The following is a 22,697-nucleotide window of genomic DNA, read 5'->3' as shown; positions in this document are numbered from 1 at the left end:
CCCAAAGAAAAACAAACCAGGGACTGAGAGGCAAAAGACTTCAGATATATAATATAAAAATGGTTTAAAGCATAAGTAACACATTCTGTACCTTGATAGTTTTGGCAGCAATAATATTGGACAGATTCTTCTTGGCCACCTGGGAACCTCTGGCTGTAGCCTTCAGGCTTGGTCCCTGTGAGGATTTGATAAGAAGCCCACATTTGTTATCAAAAATGAACATCTATCCAAAAAAAACATAGCAAAAGAGCACAAAGAAAAATTGCATTTGCACATCCAGTAAGAAAACTGTATACAATCATGATAAGCAGAATATAACCAAAGGGTTTAAAAACTACCTTCATCTAGAAGAAGATAAGAGCGCAGCCAATCTAAATGACATTTATTTTGTACTGTACTTCTGGCATCAAATTAACTACAAAGACTGGGTTGGTTTTATGTGTGTAAAACGTGCCCTTGAAATAGGTCGGCTTTGGTTACAGAAACCTTGAGGTGTACTGACATTTATACGACTGTTAGATAAACTTTCATCATACTCCACCTCTTACTCCCATTTTTTTAAAATGACATGAGATCAGTATATGAAAGATTTTTTTATAGGTTCACACAAGTTACTTTGATCGTTCATCTGTAGTGATGAAAAATGTGGTGACTGCTTCTTACTATAAGACAAATCTAAACATTTTAAGGACTCAAGAAAAACGACTGATTAAAAAAAATATATCTAATTTTGTCTAACATCCTGCAGCCAGAAATAGTTACCAATCCAAGAATGTGTTTTTTCCTTACAGAGCAAGTTCACACTTTTTAAAACATGCTGTGAGAGTGCACCTTTATTCTGCACCGTACCTGAAGGGCCATGGTGTGGTCGCAGAGGAAGCTTTGGTATTTCAGGGGCACGTGGAGGCTCTCTTTGGGCCGGAGGTAAACCCTAGGACCTGGAGCACCCTGCTCCGAGTGGAACATGTTCTCCTCCAGCGGGGTAGGAGTTCTGGTTAGCTCTTTGAAGTAACGCCACTCCTCAGTGTTTGTGATGACACTGGATGAAAAGATTAAAGGCCACAATTGAGATGAAAGGAGGCTCTTACATATTTTTAAAGGGATCCATCAGGGGATCAGAGCTGGACTTGTTACGTGTTAGTATCCCATTGCAGAATACTACAGCGTTTATTACAAGCTATGACGAGATTGTGCCGAGAGGAATATAGAAGAATAAACCCTATGCTGAAGATTCAACTAAAATCAGGTGCAAAAAATTAATGTAGAGAAGAAGAAGCATTAAGTTGTCATTTGATTGTATATTTAGAGTCAACCGCCATCACTTTTTAAACTATTGTAATTATTGTATTTTTTAATTACTGAAGTTAATGTCTCATCTAGATAAAGCCGTCTTTTTCAAGAGTGGCCAGACCAAGAGATTGGAGAGCATTGTGACAACCACCCACAAATCCCACAGCACACAAGTGAAGCAATATCCAGTTCATAGAGATCGGAAGATCGAGGTCACAACAGTGACAGACCAAGAATACAAATTTTTCAATCCTTAAAAAAACTGACTTCAAGCCCCCAATAATACTCCATTCTGACAATTTTATGTCCTTCTGTAGATTATTCTAGGTGACAGGGGAAGTATATTTATAGTGGAACTAATATGCTCATTTCCAGCTCCATAATTTTAGTCTTGGATTGAACAAGAATAGCTTTGCATGATTCATAGTTTCCCCCAGAAAAGCTAAATTTATCTAAAGCCAGGCCCTGGGGCAGTCCTTCATTTTAATGACAATTTAGCTTTACCATTAAGATCACACTCCCTTTAAGCCAGATTTGTTCTGATTGGCTGCCCCTTGCAAACAGAAGGTCCAAACAGCAGGCGGTTGGTTCAAGAGCCGTGTGCCTGAGAAGACCATATTAGGCATATCTGCTCTCAGCGACGTATTACAGAGATAGAAATAATAATAAAAAAAAACTGCCTCAAACAGAGTGCTTAGATAAGTACGAAAACTTTGGGGAACAGAGCGTGCATGCATATATGCTAGCATAATGATCTGAGACTCGTTTCAAGGCAAAAGTAAGAAAGAGAGAGAAGAACCAAAGATCCTTTACATATTGACCGCACCGTTAAGACACCTATTTGCATATAAATCCCACAGAGCACTAAAAGTTTACCCCCCTTCACTGTCTGAACTAAACAGAAAAAATAATACTGACCTCTCACACTTACAACCTGAATCTCGCAGTGTAAATTTCACTGCAGTGCAAGTGACCAAAATTTCACGGCCAAGAGTTACACCGCTTCCACACAATTCGTTGCTTTTAATTATCAACAGTAGACAGGGGGAAAGGTGTACATGGGTCAGTGAAAGTCTCCCTTCTACTCCTCAACAAATGGATTTCCAGGGAGAAAAGTCAGGAGCAGATAACACATTCCAACCGAGGGAGGTCTGCCTCTACGCTTTCCTCTTCCCTTGAATGCAAAAATTTCACACACAAATGCATAAAGAGGAGTGCTGGTTTAAACTTCAAAGGTTTCAAGCCACGGGCATGGAGAGGGAAATGTCTCTCAATAGGAGAGTGAGTTTATGAATTTTTCAGGGCCCCACCTCACTAACATTAAGGAGAGATGCAACAGGCTATTCTATGAAAATTATTTAGCTATTCCCACCTGTGCACTTGAAATAAAGGATTTTGCCTTCGGCTCATCCCGGCAGTGTTTGTCCACCTGAGCCTCAAACAAAGACCACAGGCTGATAACGCCTTTAAAGAAAATAGAAAAATGGAATGAGGTAATGAGGAAAAACAGGTTGAGAGTAAAAAGGGAGAAGGAATAAAACGAAGACGATAATTAAAAGGACAGCAGGAGAGAAGGGTCGAGAAAGCAGAGAGGAACATGGATAATGAGAGCGTGAAAAGTAATGAGATAGAAAGCAGTTGGATGAAGCAGAATTCTTTCTGTCTCTGTTAGCCACCAGTCTTGGCTCACGCTGGGCTCTGTGAGGCCAAGTGTGAAAAGTAGCCATGAAAATGGATGGCAACAGGTAGCAAACCTTTCCTCCATGTCAAGAGGAGCCTCTGGGCTTGAAACCACTGCAAACATCAAAGCCACAGCTAGCCTAGCCTGCCACTAAGTACTCTCCTTTCAAAGTCTGACGCTCGAATTTCGGTGAAAGGTTAAACTTGTTTTTTTCTTGTTTGCTCCTGCAGAACAAAGAGCTGACCCGGGGACCGGTTTACATTTTCAAGAAAGCTCCTTGTCAATTATTTGGCCAAAATATAGACAAGGAACTAGGCGCAGAGTAACTCCAGTGCAATGGCCAAACTGCAATTCATAGAGTGCGGGAAAACACAGGCATTCAGGCCAGTTTTGTTGTTTTTGTGCACCTTCCGTCCCTTTAAAGACACTAAAGAGGACTACTGTGAGCAATACTTAATCTCACAGTTAAGGAAAACTGTATTGGCTGTTATATACATTAAACAGTATATGGATAAAAGATGAGGGCACCAATTCTTTGTAATTTGTCACCAAACTATATTTCATCCATGAAGCTTTCCTGTAGCATTTAAAGTTTGTCAAGGTTTGCTCGTTGTGCTTCCATTCATTGTAGTGGTCTTGTGATTACTTCCACCAGCTGGTTCACCTTATATTAATGTGTCTTGTTTTTTATGTCCTAATTCCTTTCATGACAGTGTATACATTTGTGTTAGCCTATGACAGGCTGTTATTTGTACTGAAGACAAATCATACTAACACAATGAATGTTAACTATACAGATTACTTTCTAAGAACCGTCATCCTAAAAGAGCAGCTTGCGGGAAAGGTGTTTTTTTTGTATGAACAAAGAGTTTAAGATCTGTCAAAGAAAATACATTTATCAATCAGATTTCCGTTTCCAAATAACATTAAGGACAGAACTTGCAACAAAACTATGTGACAGTCCAGTATTTCCTGCAACATGTTAAAGAACACAAAAGACTGAAATGAACCCAGTTAATATTGATTTTATATAAAATTTCACTCAATTCACATGTACATTACAATAATCCATATCACAGCGCTGCTTATCTATGATTAAATACCAGTTTTATAAAATGAAAATATGTCATTAGCAGTGCCTTGCATAGTGCACTATGCATTTGTTTCATAAAAAGGGGCTGCAGGAAAAGCGCATCCAATGCTGGCGCTTGCTCGTTAATTTACACATTTCAGGGCTCTTGGTAGAGGTGACAGACGGTTTGGTGTAAAGTGTCACACCGTCTCATCAAGAAATGAATAAACTAACAGGGTGCTAAGCCAGCAAGAGGACAGATGCAGGGATTGATGACTCTCAATTAGACCTGCTAGGCCCGGTGGCCGGGCTAATGCCATAATGAGTCATCCAGAGCGCACTGCAGCATTTGTTGATCAACGTGATATATCCTAATCCAAGCTCAGGCATGAGCAGAATCACTAACAAAAGACTCAAAGAGAGGGGATTAACTATGATGCTAACTGAAGGAAACAAACAGCAGAATGGGTGATTCAGGAAACATCAGCCATAATGGCTGCTATGGGCAGATTAAAGAGGGTATTTAGCATCTCTCGAACATAATGTGTGCCTCTGTGTCAAGGACAAGTGATTGTGCTGTGGAAGGAATAAAAATATTCTTTTTTCATGGCCAGACATGAAATTACACAACATTGTTTGTTACACCCAGAAATATGGTGGTGTTATGTGGTCTAGACATACACTAAAGTCCAAGCAAGACCCCTTAAAAATCCTATCTCGGTCAATCTCTAATTAAGACCAAATGAAGGTGTCATTCTAAACAGCATCATGGCAATGTAAAAATGCCACTGATGCAACAATTAGTAGTAAAATTCCTGTCCTTTTAACCCTAAACTTTCTTGATATTCCTCAGTCAGCTGTAACCATAACTGCAGGGCAAAGTGGAAGCATTCGAGACTAAAAACAGGACTCCTGTAATAGTAAAGTGCTGATTGTTGTTAAGATCTTATGTTAATGATTTCACAGCTATATTTAGAAATGATCTCAACATCTATCAAACATTTACCATAGAAACCAGTGTGCATATGAAATGAGGTGTGAATGATGTCACTGTTTTCTTACTGTAACAAAGCAGATGATCGTCAGTGTGAGAGATTATTCTCTCATCCCCCATCCTCCAAGAATTACAAGTTACAGGTTATCCACTGCAGTATATATAACTATGTCAGTGCATCATAATACTGTAGATCTGTTGAAGTGACTGCACGTACTGTAGGTCAGACTTGTGCTGTGCTGACTGTAACTCAGGAGAACCTGTTGAGATTTGGGTGATTAGGGTGTGTAATTAGACATGAAGTCAACACATTCAAATACTGTCAGAGTTTTGGAAAGGAGAGGTTGAAAGGTGCTTACGTACATGAAAAACTGTGAAATGTTAAAACATAATGTTATGCACTACACTGAAAACTTTAGATTTTTAACTTTATTGATAAAACAACTGAAATGTGGCCGGAAAAATGGGTTCTTTTCTCCGGCAGAACACAGACACTGGCAGAGATCATCATTATGTATAATTAGCAAATGTAGTAATGTGGAGACCCGGTCGATGTTAAGTTATGTAAAACAGAGCACCTGCGTGAGATTCACACAATAGGGTTGAAATTGCAAAAAGCAGAAAGGAGGGGTGGCAAAAAGTGCCCAGCAAATTAAACACATAAGCATCTTAATAATGAAATTAATTATCTTTAATACATTTTAGTAGAGTACAGCAAACACTGTTAATATGGGCAAAAGGGGAAAAATTACTTCCTCAGACTAAAGTGCCTGCAGTACCTCTGAAAGTAAAGAGTCAAGCTAAAAAGTCTTTATAATCATGCAATGCTCATCTTATTATCATTGCAATAATCACATCCCATGTCTTGTGCAAAAGACTGCCCATTATTTAATATTGCTAATAATGAATAATCCAGCTAACCTTACTGATATATTACTGTGGCCAACAATGCAACAACTGCTCCAAACTTCACCCCAAACCGGAACCAACTGGATCAGGCTAACATGATAATCCATGTACAGAGAATGCCCACTGATGTAAAAAACCCAATTTCAAGTCCTAAAAATGTAATAGATGAAAACCCGCACACCAACACCTACACGTACATGCATCATTTCAAATCAGTGAGCAATATGTGACTCAGACCTGCAAAAAATACACAGTCACACAATCAAACCTCTTCATGAATTTATCACATAATCTTCCCATTGTTGACGTATCACCCTTTTAGAAGCATATTTACACATATAACTGTGTATATGCCTAATTAACAACAGCTTTTGGATGATGAGATTCTTAATCATTCTTAAAACATTTCGAGTTGCATCACAATTTGGTTGCTTTAAATTTCTCCACAGGAAACAATTTTCAGATTTAGGTTCACGTAATGTTCATGAGGTTTTTCTCCCCCAACTACATAAGAAATAAATGTCTTAAAATGCTTCATAAGAAACACGAGCTTTTACGTGCATGCAATCATGTTTTGTTCCGTACATTAACAGATGATCTTGATAAAGACAGTCAAATCAGAAACATGGCAGCCAGCAGCTGTCATAGTTTTTCTTTTCTGCCTTTATTTCTTTCATGTAGTCATTCATTCAGTCTGGTTTTCATCTTCCTACGAAACCATCTTCTCCCTCTTCAGACTCACCACTCTCACCTGCCCTGCTTTCCTGCCTGCATCACCTGATCTTCCCTGGCCTCTGATCACCAGGAGCCACTTCACTAATCAACCCTGCAGGATATATACCCTAAGCTCGCCACTGCTACTCTGCCAGATTGCTTTTGTGCTCTTTGCCGTTGCTTTCCAGAAAACTTTTTTGCACCTCATGCCTTACCTGCTTTTAGGACCTTGTTATTTTTTAAGTAAAGCTTGCTTTTTTCCCCCACTTTTACATCCTGCTCTGGTTTCATTGTAACTAAACTATCTTTGGCAGTATCTACTGCAAAAAAAATCATAACACTTATGAAATTTGCTCTTACCTCAAAATGATCAAGTGGTATTTTGGCACATTACAAGCACTGTAAGGTATCCGAAACCATGCAAGATTTGATTAATGTTTGCAAAATCTAAAGTCCTCATTTTGTCTGATGTGTTAGAAGCAAGAAAAATGGATGAGCATAAGAATTTGAGCGAGTTTGAGGAGCAAAGGCTGGCCTGTGTGGTCCGATCCAGCAGACGAGCTACTGTTGCTCAAATTGCCAAAAAAGTTAATGTTGGTTGTCAGAAAGATGCCAGAATTCACAGTGAATCACGGTTTATTCCCACCCACCTCACCACTCTAAACTGTGTTCTAAATAACCCTAATCACTCAGGCCACTAACACAGAGACTCTACACTCAGACATGTCCTGTTGCACTGCGTCCAAGCACTTTGTTCTCCAATGTGTGCCTTTCTCTTGTTTTGTATATATTCTTCTTAGCTGTACATATTTCTTTTGTTTGCTACTTATTCCTGCTGTCTTACTATTTATATTTTACTTTTGCACAGAGCATGGAGCACCTATTTCGTTGTTGAAGTACACGACAATAAAGGTCTGTTCCATTCTATTCTATGTTGCGTATTGGGTTGCATAGCTGCAGACCAGTCCGGGTGCCCATGCTGATGCCTGTCCAACAGCACAAGCACCAACAATGGGCACATAACCATCAAAACTGGACCACAGAGCAATGAAAGAAGGTGGTCTGGTCTGACGAATCCTGTTTTCTTTTGCATCATGTGGATGGCCAAGTTTGTGCAGTATGGGAATAAGGCAAGCCATCGGAGGCAGTGTGATACTTTGGGCAGTGTTCTGCTGGCAAACCTTGGGTCTTGCCGTCCATGTGGATGTTACTTTGACACACACCACCTACCTAAGCATTACCAGAGAGCATGCAACACCCTTTCATGGAAACAGTATTCTCTTATGTCCGTGGCATCTTTCAGCGGGATAATGTTCCCTGCCACAAAGTAAAAGAATGGTTTGAGAAGCAAAATGAGATTGAGGTGTTGACTTGGTCTCCAAATTCACAGGATCTCAATCCAGTCGAGCATCTGTGGGATTGTGCTGGATAAAACAAGTCTGATCCATGGAGTTCCCACCTCTCAACTAAAACGATCTATTGCTAACATCTTGGCGCCAGATACCACAGGACACCTTCAGGTGCCAGTGGAGATGCATCGACAGATGAAGGCTGTTTTGGCACAGTAGAATGACCAATGCAATATTGAGCAGGTGGTCATAATTTTATGCCGGATAGGTATAATTTGTAGACACAGATTAAAGCCTGTGTTTGAGGAAAAAAAGTTTCAATTTAAAAAAAGCAAAAAGCATATTTTTTATCAAACTGTCCCGGTTTTGTGCATGCTTGTTCAATATGCATGGTTTTACTGCAACACTTAAATAACTCAAGTCATCATTAATGCTATGAGTGTCAGCTGTGCTTTTCATACCATGGCAAGTAAAAATGTGTGCTGAAAAAAATACATTAAAAATAATAATTTGAACCACACTGATAGTTGAAAAATATTACCAAGACAAAGACAATCACAAGTCTATGAAAAGAGTGTAGGGATGGCATTTGCAATTAATTACGCCCTAATGATGATAATATGAAGGAATAAGGATTCAGAACACCACTTGTTATACACAAAAGACTTGAAGCCATCAATTAAGATTTTCAACAAGGGTGTAGAAGGCCATCTTCTTTCTTCCTCTTTGTTAATGATGGCTCATATCTCAACTTTTTCTGCCCTCTGATACTCTGCTGTCACCACGTGGTAATAAAGGCAGTATCTGATGCTAATGCTGATGACGTAAATGTTTAAGGTGGATAGCCTAAATGTGTGTACCCTTTTGGATGGGATGTGTTTCACAGTGAGGAGTGTCAAGTGTGAACACAAAGCATCATTTCCTAAAGCAGCATGAAAATAGGTTCCAAAAACATAATCTCCAGAGCTTTACTGTCACCTACGGAAACACATTCAGAAAGTGTGAACACAGTTTCACGGTGGAGCAAGGCTCGTTATAGTTTGATAATCGAAAACACATACAGTATAGAAAACACATGTTCACAGTTGGTATGCTAGAACAGGGGCAAACCTATAAACTTGTAAAATCCATTTAATTTTAAAGATTGAAACACGAGCTTTTTGGTCCATGCGAGTGGGAAATATAATTATGGCAGCAAATAAAGGGTTAAAAATGGGACATTAGTCTGACACCACCTCACACACAGCTAACAGTTTACAGGATCTCACCTTAGCTCAGGGTCATCGCTGTGAATGGTGACCGTCTGTGGCACATTAAATGGATTCTTAAGGACAAACTCCATGTACTCTGCAGAGCCCAGGCTAGCATAAAGCAGGTGCTGGGTGGTGATGGCCTGGCTCAGCATGTTGGCGATGCTCTCTGCTTTGCTCTTGGCTTCACTGGGCTTGGCCAGCTGGGCTTTTTTAGACTGAGCCTGTTACCAAAGAAAAATAGCAAAAGGCTAAAAAACAATTCAGCACTCGGCTGCAAACTACCATAATTATTACCAACGCAGTTCACAGAGGGACTTCATTTTTGATCTACCTTGCGTGCTGAAGTTTGCATACACACCATTTTTGTTAAAAAGAAATATCCTAACCAACATAAGGTGTACTCACTCACTTTACCTAAACTTTTGCACAGTTTAAAGTCTCCCAACTCTTTACACTGACTTTTGCATTTTCCCAGATCACAGCAGTCATTTTGAGTCCAATGTTACCATAACTGATGACATTTAAAAAATGATCCCAAGGTTGCAGTAAAACAGAGTTCTTAAACATGACATTTCTGATGTCAAGAAAGAAAAAAACGCTCAACTGAATAGCCTATGATTACATGTCATAGATGTGTACATGACCTTTTCAAAATCAGTTTATATTTTCTTAAGCGAAATGAGATAGATCCAGACTTTTATCAGTGCTATAACACTGAGAACTGATCTTTGTAATTGATGTTTATTCTCAAACATTAAACTGGTAAAAAAAAAATAAAAAATTCCAAAGCTGATGGAAAAGATGTGTTTTTTTTCACCCCTGACAAATATGCCATTATGAATTTAATGTAAACACTTTTATAAAGCTCATAATACCCGTTAGTAAATTGGTCCAAAAAAATAAATTAAAGACCTGAACTTCAGCTTCAAAGTCATGGTGACAAAGCTAAGTGCGTGCCAAAACACAATATTGAAATTTTCCACGGGTTTAGTCCTCTAAAATGATCCCCAGCATCAACCTGGTCAAATGACGGTTGAGCCCAGAAAGAAAGTTAAATCCAAATTGAATTTGAAGAAAAAACTCAAAAAATATGGTTCCAGTGACGCGAACAGGACTGAGTTATATTCCAAATTGTAATAGCTGTTACAAAGCTGTGAAACAAGCAGATCACAAGGTCTTACCACAAGAAGAAAAAGCCTGCACCCATGGGTGAAAAAATGCAAGTTGTCATGAACAGTTAGTTAAAGTCAAGTTCTTCTAACAAAGACATCATGATGTTAAATGTCTTCATTATGGACCTAGGATGTTAAAGCTGCATTAAAGATGACTTAACAGTTCCAACCATCCCTTAAGACTATGCTCATGACCAGAGATGGGCAGTAACGCGTTACTTGTAACGCGTTACAAATTCACAGAGAAACTCGCGGATTCTTCCACTGACCGCTGCGGCTCACCTGCACCAGGGTAAACCTCCGCCTACCCTACTCCTGCTTTACAGGTGAAAATAGAGCAACAGGACCGCTAGTCTGTGACTTTATTTATTTTCTGCTGTGTTTTACTTGCATCTATTTGAAAGAGTGAGTGTAAACACACACAAAAAAATATTTTATGTGCTAGAATGTGCAGAAAATAGGTTTAAATGTTAAACTAATTTATTCAAGTCAGAGAATGTTGCATATAATTACATTTTTGCTTGATGCATAAAGTTAAAAGATTAAAACTAATAAAACAAGTTTTAAAAAGGGACCTTTCCATTTGATTACATTTTGTATGATGGATTATGCAGAAAAAGTAGAATTGGGCTGAAAGATCTATCGCTTTATCACCTATTCAGGTTGTAAATCGTGTTTTTAAAAAGTAACTAAGTAACTAAGTAATTAATTACTTTTGAAAATAAGTAATCAGTAAAGTAACGGGATTACTTTTTTGGGGAAGTAATCAGTAATTAGTTACTGATTACTTTTTTCAAGTAACTTGACCAACACTGCTCATGACAAGTGTCGTATCAGTCTTGTGTATGTGTTACAACCTATCCTGACAGCGTGCCCTTTAACCTCCTGTGCTTTTGTGACTGTGAGGAGAACTCTGAGACATGTTTCGGAGCAAGAAAACAGGCTGTTGCTGTGCCTCCATTGTCTTTCTCAGATATCAGTGAAGAAGACTCATAGGGACAGATTATTGTAGCTCAGCTTTAGATAGGAGCTATTTTTGGCTCACTGTGGACTTAAAGTGCAATGTTTGACCTCACCGCAACCTTTGCCGTTTTAGCATCTTCGCTGGTCTCCCGCTCGCGCACTGCAGCCATGCACTTCAGCTTTCGGTCACTGTCATCGGGTTTGTTTAGGCTGTTCTCCTTGGGCACGACGCCGTCAGCTCTGATCCCGCGTCGGAACAATGGCACCCGATCCTCATTTATCGGCAGTCTGTCTGCTTGTGCAGTGTTCCTCGCTGTGAAGTAGAAACAAGCTGCAATCATGAATATATTTACTGAACAGAGTGGAGTCTAATCTCTTAGCCATTTTGACCATATGTTCTAAAAACCCTCCAAATGTCCACGAGAGAGAAGCGCTGACAAATTAAAGTATTGTTGGAACACAAGAAAGAACAGCTTGTTTACAGAAAACAGTCCAGTCAAACAACTGGCACCGCTACAACTGGGCCAAAGCCCTGCTGCTAGGAAAACAAACTCACTCTCTCCTCCCAAATTATCTTTCACCTCCACGGTCATGTGTACTGTTCAAGAACTAAAACACCTAATTAAAATATCAAATTCATCTACCAGTCACCAAATAATCCATCCTCATTTGGACTGGATCATGCAAATTACCCGACTGTTTACACGAGAATTTGCCTAATCCTGCACTTTGAATAACACTCAGACATTAACAAACTTTAAGTGAGAGCTGCTTAAACCATATTTTTGTTATCTAGAACAGCTTTACTCTTCCAACATTCGGTTTGGAGCCAAGTGATGGAGCTCGCATCGCAGCAATGGGAAGATAAACCCAGACTGACTGAAATTGGCCACAAATCTTAAACAGAAATGGGCTGTTTTCAGTGCGGAGAAAAAAAAGCAAGTAGTACATCAGGAAGTGAGGGTGAGAGATGGGGAGACCGAGGGAGGAAAAAGAGAGAATGACAGAAAGAAGACATGAGGCTTATGTAAAGTAGAATTCAAGAATATTACCTATGGTAATTGGAATGCATCAGACATTAGACTTGGATTAATTCCTTAATTATTCCTCAGATGTTTTTCAGGATCCTCTGAAAACTATTCTTCTGCTTTATTTTGTACTCCTTGTAATGCTTCGGGTTTTGCATTGCATTTGTTGTTAGATATACATCACCTCACTGGTCATAGTGCCTCTGAAATTACTTGTATTTGCTGTGTCACTTTGATAAATAACAGCCTGATGGGATATCTGACTCCCTTTCTGTTTTCTATTCCCACTATCACTGTTCTTCTCTGAACCAGTGTCATTATCAAAGAGGCACTGGCCTGACAGTCACCTAACCTGATAGTGTCCAGCTATACTGGTTCCTTCACAGCCACGGGCAGGCAGAAGTGGGACAGGGATGGTGAGATACACACACACACACACACACACACACACACACACACACACACACAGCACAGCACAGTGCAGCTGCTCTGTTCACAGGTGCTTACTGTTAACTGGCTGACTGGACTCCAGTGAAAGCAATTATTGCGCTGAAAGTGTTTAAATGGCACAAGAAGGTGGAGAAGAGGAAAGAGTTCAATTTAGGAGAGACAAGAGGAGTCAGAGAGGTGCGATATAGGTAAGACTGTGAGCAAGCAGTGAACAGACTGTGTTTGCACAGTAACAAGAGCTGTGAATACATGATTGCAACAGTTTGTGGAATACATGTTAGGCGAACCTGTTCATGAATTAATTATGAAACATATTTTATATACACAACACGTTTGCTGCTACCTCCAAACGCATTATAGTGTCTTTGTGTATCAGTACGCGGTGTGCACGAAGCAAATGTTTTAAGAAGTGTGATGAAATTCTTTATACTATTCTAAGCAACTGGCTGATTTGCAGCTTGCTTTTAATCTGTTTTTTATCCGTGTGTGTGTGTGCGCGTGTGTGTGCCAGTCATTCACATTTGAGGACAAATTTAGGAATCACATACCAGTTGACTCGTGATGGTTTGTGTAATTGAGGAAAAAATTGGTTTCCCCAGTGTGTTTGGGCCTTTACTTCGAGTGTGCATGCACACACACACACACACACACACACACACACACACACACACACATAAAACACAAACAGGACTGTGGCTAGCCACCAGAGACGCTTCTGTAAGCTCAATTAGTTTGAAAATTGAGTGGTTCTGTGGTGCAGCCAAGAGAGAATGCGAAATAGATCTGGTTGAGCTGATCAAGGCACAAACATGGTCACTGCCAAAATAAAAGACACTAATTACTCTGTGGCATAAAATACTCAGTAACTTACATGTGCTTAGACATGCACAGAACTCTAAACAGAGAAAAACAGGAAGATTAAAACAAAACAGCAAGCAAAATGCAGTGTGTTGTTGTGGAACAAAATGCTTGCCATTGAGCTGGAGGATGTTCCTGCTGGACAGACTTCCTCCTCTGAAACCACTGGTGACTTCACGAGGCGTGATGACATGCAAGAGAGACTGCATCACGTCTGCTGGCCTCTTTCTGCCAGAGTCTGCAGGGCACCCTTTAGGACAAACAGCAGCTTTTAGTTCTATATACTGACATACGAAACACCTTTGAAAGAACTTTGATTCATTAACTCCAACTAGCAACCCAGTTATTAACTAAAAAAGGAGGGCTGTACAGTCATTGTGAGACCAGCTCCATCTGTGCTGACCTTCACCTTCACTATTATCTCTTACATTTTTAACACTTGCTTTATCTACTGTCATTGCATTCACATGGCATTGTGTACATACACTGTTTTTCAATTTATTATGCAACAGTGAAACAACTATACATAACAACTGTTTCAATGAAAGTTTTAGGTTTAAAAAAACATATTTCAACTGATATCTCGGTTCTTATGTAACATAGGAACCCAGAAATACCTTTTTGAACACCTGAAACATAGAGTATATAGTGCAATGTCTTGCAAGAGGCATGAAAGTATAACAACAATGTTTTGCAAAAGCTGACGAGATATTATCAACCTTTGAAAATCTCCAGATGAATTTGGCAACACTGGTGAGATTAAGGCTTATTAAATAAAGCTCAAATAAATCAGAATTATAGGAATTAAAGGAGTACAGAACAAGTCACTATTTAGCAGCAAACGGTTGTATGAGACTGCTCTAGTGTCTCTGGATTGCTGAGAACCTCTCAAGGCAGGATCCTCCACAGTCTGGCAGCTGTGCAGAAAGCTGCAGTTATGTCATCCTTAGCCAAAGCTCATAAAGGGAGATTTTTGCTCAAAAGTCATCTGGCTCTGAAATACACAAAGATTGCATGATACTTTCCAAGAGATGGAGCTCTGAATATTTTGAGATACGCTACTCTGTCCAGTCAAATGTTGTAGATGTTTTTGAAGTGGCCGAGTCGATCCCAGATCCCAGTCACAGACAATGGTGTTAAAATGCCCAAGTTTATAAAGAAAAACTGTTTGTGTCTCTTAATTACCTCTTCAAAACAACTGTAAGGGTGGTGTTTAATTAAGGTATTAAAGCTAAAGTTGTGCCTTATTGGTGGTATGGTCTGTTTGAATGACAGGTGGATGCTGACACAGGCCATTAGCTGCCTGCTAGCTGTCACCTCCACTAATTTGACACACTCAACTGAACCCCCTGATAACATATGTGGTGTTACTTAGGACTAATCAGCAGGTATCTGTGTCCCATACTGTCCATCTTTTACAAACTCTCTATGATTCAACCTGGTGATTTACTACTGTGTATAAAACGAAATGTCATTAGTGCTGCAGCATCAGGGTATACTCATTAACTCCCTCTATGAAGTATTTTGTCAGACAGCGTGTTACATTTCATGTCCGTCACTTTTCATTTAGCATTTATTTGTGGCATTCTTTTTTTTTTTTATATATAATTGCATCATTATTTTTATATTGTGCTTTATTTTTTAGTATTACATAAAATGTCACAGCAACAGTAGGGAACATTTCCACCATTATGTTTATTGCTGCAAGCAAGCATAGTTCATCTCTGTCCTGCTGAAAAGCAAGCTTTGGCTGGTTGGGGTATGCATACAACAGGCTGTGTATAGAAGAGATTAGCATTGTGTTTACACTCACATTCTTCTCCTTTGCACAACAAATTCAACGTAAAATGTATCTGCACCCTTTAAAAGTTGTTGTGTTTGTCCCATCTCGCCAAGAGCTGGGATATAGTAAATAAAATAACGGTCCTCCCTGTGAATAACCTTCGTTCACGGCACAAAAAACTGTGCCAATAAAGAAACTTACTCGAGATATCTCACAATACTACAAAACCTACAATAACAGTGACTTGCAGATAAGGCTACTGCAATTTTTCTCCAAGATGTACTGCACACTTTATTTATGAAGTCAATATTTTATCAGTCAAGTTTTTTTTAATGCTACAATAACAATTTTGGAGATTTTTTTTTCTTTGTTTTCAGTTAATCACATGTTATGTGCTTAGAACTGTATCAGGAGCATAACAAAGGCATGCAAGCACAGTCATCTCTTATTGTTTCTCTGGAGGCTAAAAAGAAAGGTCTGAGGACATATCCTCTATGTTTACGATAAAACAACGACGAACAGATTTAAGTTCTCTTTAAAGTCACATGCAAAACAACGCATTTTTCACTGCCGGCGCTGCCAAAGTGAAAACATTCCAGTGACAGTTGAGGGAAGATCAATACATGGAGACAAGCCTACAGTGGTAATTAGTGGCCTGAAATTGCCAGAAAGGTCTGGACACAAAAAGCTGGCAACACGATGCTGATGGATGGGTTTGCTGGCCTCTGTCTGGTTTGGCTGAGTGCTGGGTGTCAGTGATGAAGTAAGACACTTGAACACAGAGCAGTTAAATATCACCTGGAACTATCTGCCAGTATTTCTGGAATGGGGACTGGCCACAGATTTACACAACCTTATTCTAAAGAATTCTTAGATAAAGAAAAAAAAAGATCTCTCACTGTATTAGTCTTGTCATCACATCCGCTCTATGTTCAGGATAGTTTGAATAGCTCAGTTGACAGTTTGGAAAAAACAGTCCCAGGAGTATTCAACCTGCTGTAATTGTGTCCCCTTTTTGTTTCCAGGATGGCAAAAACATAACTTTTCCCTCTTTTTAACAGGCAAGTGGATAAATAAGTGCTTCATGGTGCGCTTGTAGCAGGACACTGAATGATGGTCAATATTACAGTTTCTCCAAACATTAATTCATCTAGTGCAGAGCCCCTGCAGTATAGCAGCCACGGAAAAGGCTTGTTTACACCTTTGAATGGTGCTTCACACACAAAATGCCCGCTAAGGGAAGTGACGGGTAATTGCACAGAGTCCCAACCAAAACCTACGACCCACCTTCCTAAGAGCATTTTTAAATACCACAGGTCAAATAGTCTTTTACAGGTACAGGCCTCCACTTGGAAACAGTTAGCTACAATTTACAACACTTGACTGAAGAAGCAAGTCAAATTAAAAGTTTGCAACTGCTTAAATTACAGTGCACTTTGACACGTGCGCTCCCATCACTCCCCTCAGTTTCCAGGCTTTGAGCTGCTTAATTGTATCATAAGAAGTTGTAGTATTTTCTGAGAGGCTGCGGGATACATAATCCAGGATGCTTTCATATGAAATATGGTGAGTGCAGCAATTAAGTGGCTTTACTGCCCAGAACTGACACCTCTGTTAGCTTATAAGAGTTTTACAAGGGTGTGCCAGAAGTACCCTCCAACTCTTTTAGAGGCCAACTTCTTCATCAGCAATCTGATAATAGGCGGCAGCTAAATGAGTAATGGGGAGCTGGTATTGCCATGCAAACAGACACAGACAGCGTAGCTCTGCAGATTAATGGGTGAGGTGTCTGCCGTCCCGATGCATTCTTCTCATCATCCATCACCTTTCCTTGGCCACACGACTTAGCCAAATGTATTTGTTTTCAGTTGTGTTTCCCAAATATTACAGTAAAGACGTCATCATCATCACCATCACATCATCATCTGCGATCAGTTACGCAGCTGTGTAGAGCCCCTTCCCAAAACCTTCATTATGGACCTTTTGTTTGTGTCAAGAATGGCTCTGCTGATCGACAGAATTACACAATAAACCATCAAGAAAGTGATAAGATGAACACAGAGTGCTACATGTCTATAATAAAACAAATGGACTGATGATGAACCCAATTATGATCCTCTGATTTAATCATTCAGTCATTTTAATTAATTGGCTATCGCTACAACCATCATTTAGCCCAACAGATAATACCTACTTAAGTGCGTCTTCTGGTTGATGTGGGTGTCGTATTATCTTTTTTTCCTACCTGCTGAATCACAGTGGCAGATTGTTAAGACAGAGCTCGCGGTCCTCAGTACTTAATTACAACGTGATACTCCAGGTTTGTGCTGCAGACAGAAAGTCAGCACAGCGTCTGCTGCTTCACGTTGTCTGTATGGAGGAGAGTAATTGTGAACAAAGTGCCAGGGGGCTGAACTCTATCAAATTTATTGACTGCCTCTCGCTGTTGCATGACAATAACCCTTCTCTGCAGTAACCCACCTGCCCACCCTCATTGCTCTGCTGGCAGTTCTTGAGGTTAAGGCCACAACAAACCACTGATTTACTGGGCCCCAGAACAAATGGGAGCAAGCACCAAGGGGGTTTTAAAGTAGCCTGCAATGTTCGATTTCTTCTGCCTCCCCGTTCCAGGCCACTGACCTTTCAGAATAAGCAGATATTCTCTAACCTCAAGGCTAAAAGCAAGGCATATGAAGTCAGCCGACTACAAGAGCCTTTAATGAGCAGATATACTGTTTGTGCGCCCCCGAGGGAAGTCACCTATAGCTAAACTAATTGTTAGGTAAATTTCCCAGATATTTTGTTTCACTTGTGCCAGCTTCGGGCAGAAATCTCTCGACTTGTTCCTGCTGTAGCAAACGGTCTCTCCGGGGCTTATCAGGCGGGTGCAGATGAGGAGCACTGTGGTCTGGAGAAGGTTCTAATCTGTCTTCTCTACTGTGCTGAAGCAGATACATGCTGTTGGTTTGTGTATGATGTGTTGGGAGAGATGTGTGTATATGAGGACTACTTAAAGGGACACCAACAGAACGTACGAGTTGGAGAGAAAGGATCTAGCCACGACACAGTCAGCAAAACTAGTTTTCATCAAAAGGCTTTCCTTTCTGTCACATATGGGCTGTTTTAGTGTTGGCAAATATTACTGTCATTTCAGAGTGGATTAAAAAAGCACCTCCTATTTCGACTTTTTCTTTGGCAATGTAAGCAGTTTTACCTTTTTATGAGTCAAATAAGGTAGAATTGGAGAAGCTGTTAAATAAACACACACATTTGGGATCGGGCACAGAAACAAATCTGTGTGAAATCTGAACTAATGACAACTTTTAAATAACAAAACAACAGATCAGCTTTAAGTAAAAACCTCTAAATCACCTTTTAAGTGAAAGGGGTCACCGGGTGATGAAGCTGATGCTGGTGCTGGTTGTTTGACTCTCACTCTGTACTCTCATTAACCCTGGTTCCAGCAGTGCAGGCAACAGTTTCCAGGTATTGAGGTCTCACAGGCCCTTTGCAGGCTGCTTGCCTAATACCAAACAACATCGAAAACACCAACTGGAGTCTGAGCATAGGAAGAGCCCCTGCAACAGAATTTGGTGAAGACCAACACTAATGTAGGGAGAGATTAAAGCAGAGACAATCAGGGGGTCAGATACTCTGTTTGTCTGAATAAAACTGTCGAGAATAAATAGTTTAACTATTAATTTCATGGTAATCGTCTTATTTTGACGGTGAAAGAGATAATCTAACCTGATGTAACCCTGTGCTGGCACTAAGTAAACCTCTAATGCTTTTAACTAAAATCAGTTAAAAATAATAATAATAATAATAATAATAATAATAATACTGTCCTATCATCAAATCTTGCATTTACTTGAACAGTAAATGCAGCATCCTGGCACTTACTACGAATAAAACAACTGTAAAAAACAATGTACACGATATATATGATACACATACAATGACACATGCATATGAATATCATGTGTTATTTTTATATATATCATATTGTTTCAATAGCACCAGGGTTTACTAAAATTGCAGAGATAATATTGTTATCCTTAGGTCCTACTGCAGTGACAAAATCATCTGGGGAAATCTGCAGCACATGTAAGGAAAGGATTTTCGGGGCAGCCGTGAATGTTCACAGTCCCACTGAAGGAGCCACTGTTTGAGTTCAGTATACACCCCTGTTGTGGTTTCTTAAGGCGTCCTCAGGCTTTAAAGCTTAAAATCTATGAAAAACAATGTCTTGTTCACTTCTTACATTGTTTATTTATTACTTCATTCAGCCTTTATCTGTACCCATCTGACTTCAATCTATTCGCTTTTCCTTCCCTTCTTGTTTTAGAGAGACAATAAATACATTACAAAGCCATCAGTCAGTGCACAGTATCCATCTATGGAAAAGCTGCTTTACATGCTGCTCTATGCTTTACATCATAATGACACAATGGACTAGAAAGCTTATTCAATTTTTGTCTCTTCTCTGTCTTTGGGTTGAAGTTGGTCACTGATCGTAATGCTTTGATTAGTACCTCCCTTTAATGCATCTTTCCCTCTGTTTCCATCTCAGCCCCCCCTCCCCTCCCCACCCCACAGAGTTTATTGTGGGTTTACCAGAAGAAATCAATAAAGCATCAGAGTTTTCCTCCTGACACACCAGTCAATCCATTTCATGGGACGTGCAGGCGGTCGTCATGGTTTAAAGACTCCTCATCTGCTCCTATAGTGCTCTATGTGGGAGCACTGTCATTCTTCCTAATATACTGCAGCAAAAAGCAAACCCTTGATTTCACAACTCGCTATTATTCAACTAAGCCACATCTTTTTGTCCTTTACGACGCTATTAATAAAAGCTACTTTATAGAATGATTGAATAGGCCTGACAGCATATATCATTACCATTTAATTAATTACTTGTCAATCCCACCTTGTGATAATTAAAAAGGATATCATTCGGTGTTTCACTCTTTTTCATTTGGAAATGACAGTATGCCACTCATTTTTTTCAATAAAGCCTAATTCTGATGAATTCCCAAAGGACAGAAGTAAAGACATGATTAATAGCATGCATGACTGAGACACATAAAATTACAAAAGGGGCCGAGCAGTAGGTAGTCAGGTCTTTGTTGCTTGTGAATTATAAAAAGCTTGGGGGATGATAATATAATGACACATGTATATCATATATTATTTATAATATAAATCCACAGTGACATCAGGGTTCACTGAAAATGCAGAAATAATTTAACACAGCACTAATTTTATCAGCATTACCAGAGTTGTATGAGTCCCACCCTTGTGTTCATTTGACAAAGTGTCTAAAGTCTATCTTTAGACAATTTGCAGCCTGCTGCAAAAACATAAATTTTATTCCAATTACTTTAGTTCAACATATGAGAAATGCCAAAGATAACACGGCGTGACAGACATAAAATAGAATTTTTGCACCAACAAGGTGATTAAGAGGTATTAGTTGGAAAGTTGCGTATGTCTCAGCATTTTCAGTTGATCCATTTACTGTTGGCTGAAACCTCATTTGAAACAGTGACAGTGGAAGGGTGGCTGTCAAGAGCCATTCTTAAGCAAGGGAAAAAGACAGAAAAGGCTGAGGCATGCCAAATTATGCCAGAGCTGGACTCCAAATCAGTGGTAACAGATCTTACGAAGTGATGAATTTAAATTGGAAAATTCTGGTTCATATTCTGTGCAATATGTACAAAGGTGGTCATGAGAGAAGTGCAACAGTGAGAGTCTTGTTTTCAAAATTATGAACACATAAACAGTGTCATGTGGAAAGCATTTGATTGGCTACAGCTTCATGTTTTAGCATGCCAATAATCCCAAAACACATTCCTAGTGCAGTAAAAGCATACCTGGATAGAAAAACACACATTGGAAAGCTATCAGCCATGGATTGGTCTCCCCAGAGCCCGGACCGTATTGGATAGGTTAAGGCCTTTTCTGTCCTTTTCTGTAAATTTAGTTGGATTAAGACGACCACTTCCTGTATATGTATCAAAATAAATTCCAAGCAGCAACAGGGGCCGCATTATGCCAAGCAAGTCAGTGTCTGGCTTTTAATGTGAAACATTTGTGAAGGAAATGCTGAGTGTCACTGATTATACCTTAAGAGCAGTACCATTTTATAAATGGAAACTTCACTATGAAGTAAATCAACTGGAATTATTGAATGAACACAACTGAATGAGCATTTCTGCAAGAGAAGCGTCACAGTGCAGAGTATTAGACGACTATTGGTGTGAACTAGACACTTCCTCTTATTGTTTTTGATAAATGCAGTTTTCATCAGGACCAAATAAAAGATGATAAAACAGAGGATTGCTACAAAATATGGCATAGAAAGTGACCAACATTTAAGAATTTACCAGATCAGACTACCTCAGGCTGCTGAACATCATTCTATAATAACGCTTCACTGAAAAATTTCTGCTGCTGCTGCCACGCACGCCTCCATCATTGACATTTTCAAGCAACTTTCCTTCACCTCTCAAGCTGAAATCCAGGCGCTGTATCTGCACAGTATCACCACAAGTACACAGCCTGTCTCTCAGCTTGGCCGGTGGTCCTTTGTTGAGCCTGTGCAGTGGGGATTTAAAGCCAGGGGAGAAGGAAAATGCTCAATCCATATAGGAGCCTTGTAATCCTTCCACTGAACTTAAAAATCAGAGAAATTGTGGTTCCAGGGTTCTCATATTATATCAGTGATATACTCTACCTGTCCTCCTCTCATTTTTGCCATCCTGGCTCATCACACAACCTGCCCACGCTCCGTTACACCTGTCTGTCTATATGTCTGTGAGTACAAGAGTGCCTACCTTTCAGGCATGTATGAATGGCTTGATATGCATCTGTGCTTGTGTGTGTGTGCGTGCGCGTGCATGCGCGTGTGTGTCCTTTCCATCAAATGCTGGCTTCACATCCTTCACCACCCACCAAATAAGAGTGCTGATTCATTATGGCTTGATGACAGATGCTGAGAGGGAAAGAGAGACGCGGTGGATACTGGAGAGGTGAGAGCGGTAAAACAAACAGCCAGATAGAAGGTGGAAGCGAGCGTGTGATAGAAGGGTAAGAGGTAAATGGATGAATAAGAGAAAACAGGAAGACAGTGATAAAGAGTGAAGAGAGGAGGGAGAATGTGAGAAAGGCAGCGACAG

General features: G+C 39.8%; 1 protein-coding gene across 4 annotated transcripts in view; it reads right to left on the bottom strand.

The window, feature by feature from the left end:
- The window catches only part of nphp4 (nephronophthisis 4), a 198,624-nt gene that overhangs the window by 39,055 nt on the left and 136,872 nt on the right, over positions 1 to 22,697 (bottom strand). For all 4 annotated transcript variants that reach the window (XM_084916277.1, XM_084916276.1, XM_084916275.1 and 1 more), the window contains 5 exons: positions 13,849 to 13,983; positions 11,511 to 11,710; positions 9,278 to 9,483; positions 850 to 1,039; positions 92 to 175 (listed from right to left, as the gene is read on the bottom strand). In XM_084916277.1, coding sequence (XP_084772403.1) covers positions 92 to 175; positions 850 to 1,039; positions 9,278 to 9,483; positions 11,511 to 11,710; positions 13,849 to 13,983 — 815 coding nt within the window. The remainder of the gene's footprint in view (positions 1 to 91; positions 176 to 849; positions 1,040 to 9,277; positions 9,484 to 11,510; positions 11,711 to 13,848; positions 13,984 to 22,697) is intronic.

This window comes from Perissodus microlepis, chromosome 20, assembly GCF_051167445.1.
Source record: "Perissodus microlepis isolate ML-2025 ecotype Zambia chromosome 20, ASM5116744v1, whole genome shotgun sequence".
NCBI lineage: Eukaryota > Metazoa > Chordata > Actinopteri > Cichliformes > Cichlidae > Perissodus > Perissodus microlepis.
The sequence above is the reverse complement of the archived record's forward strand: the minus strand, read 5'-3'. Positions and strand labels throughout refer to the sequence as shown.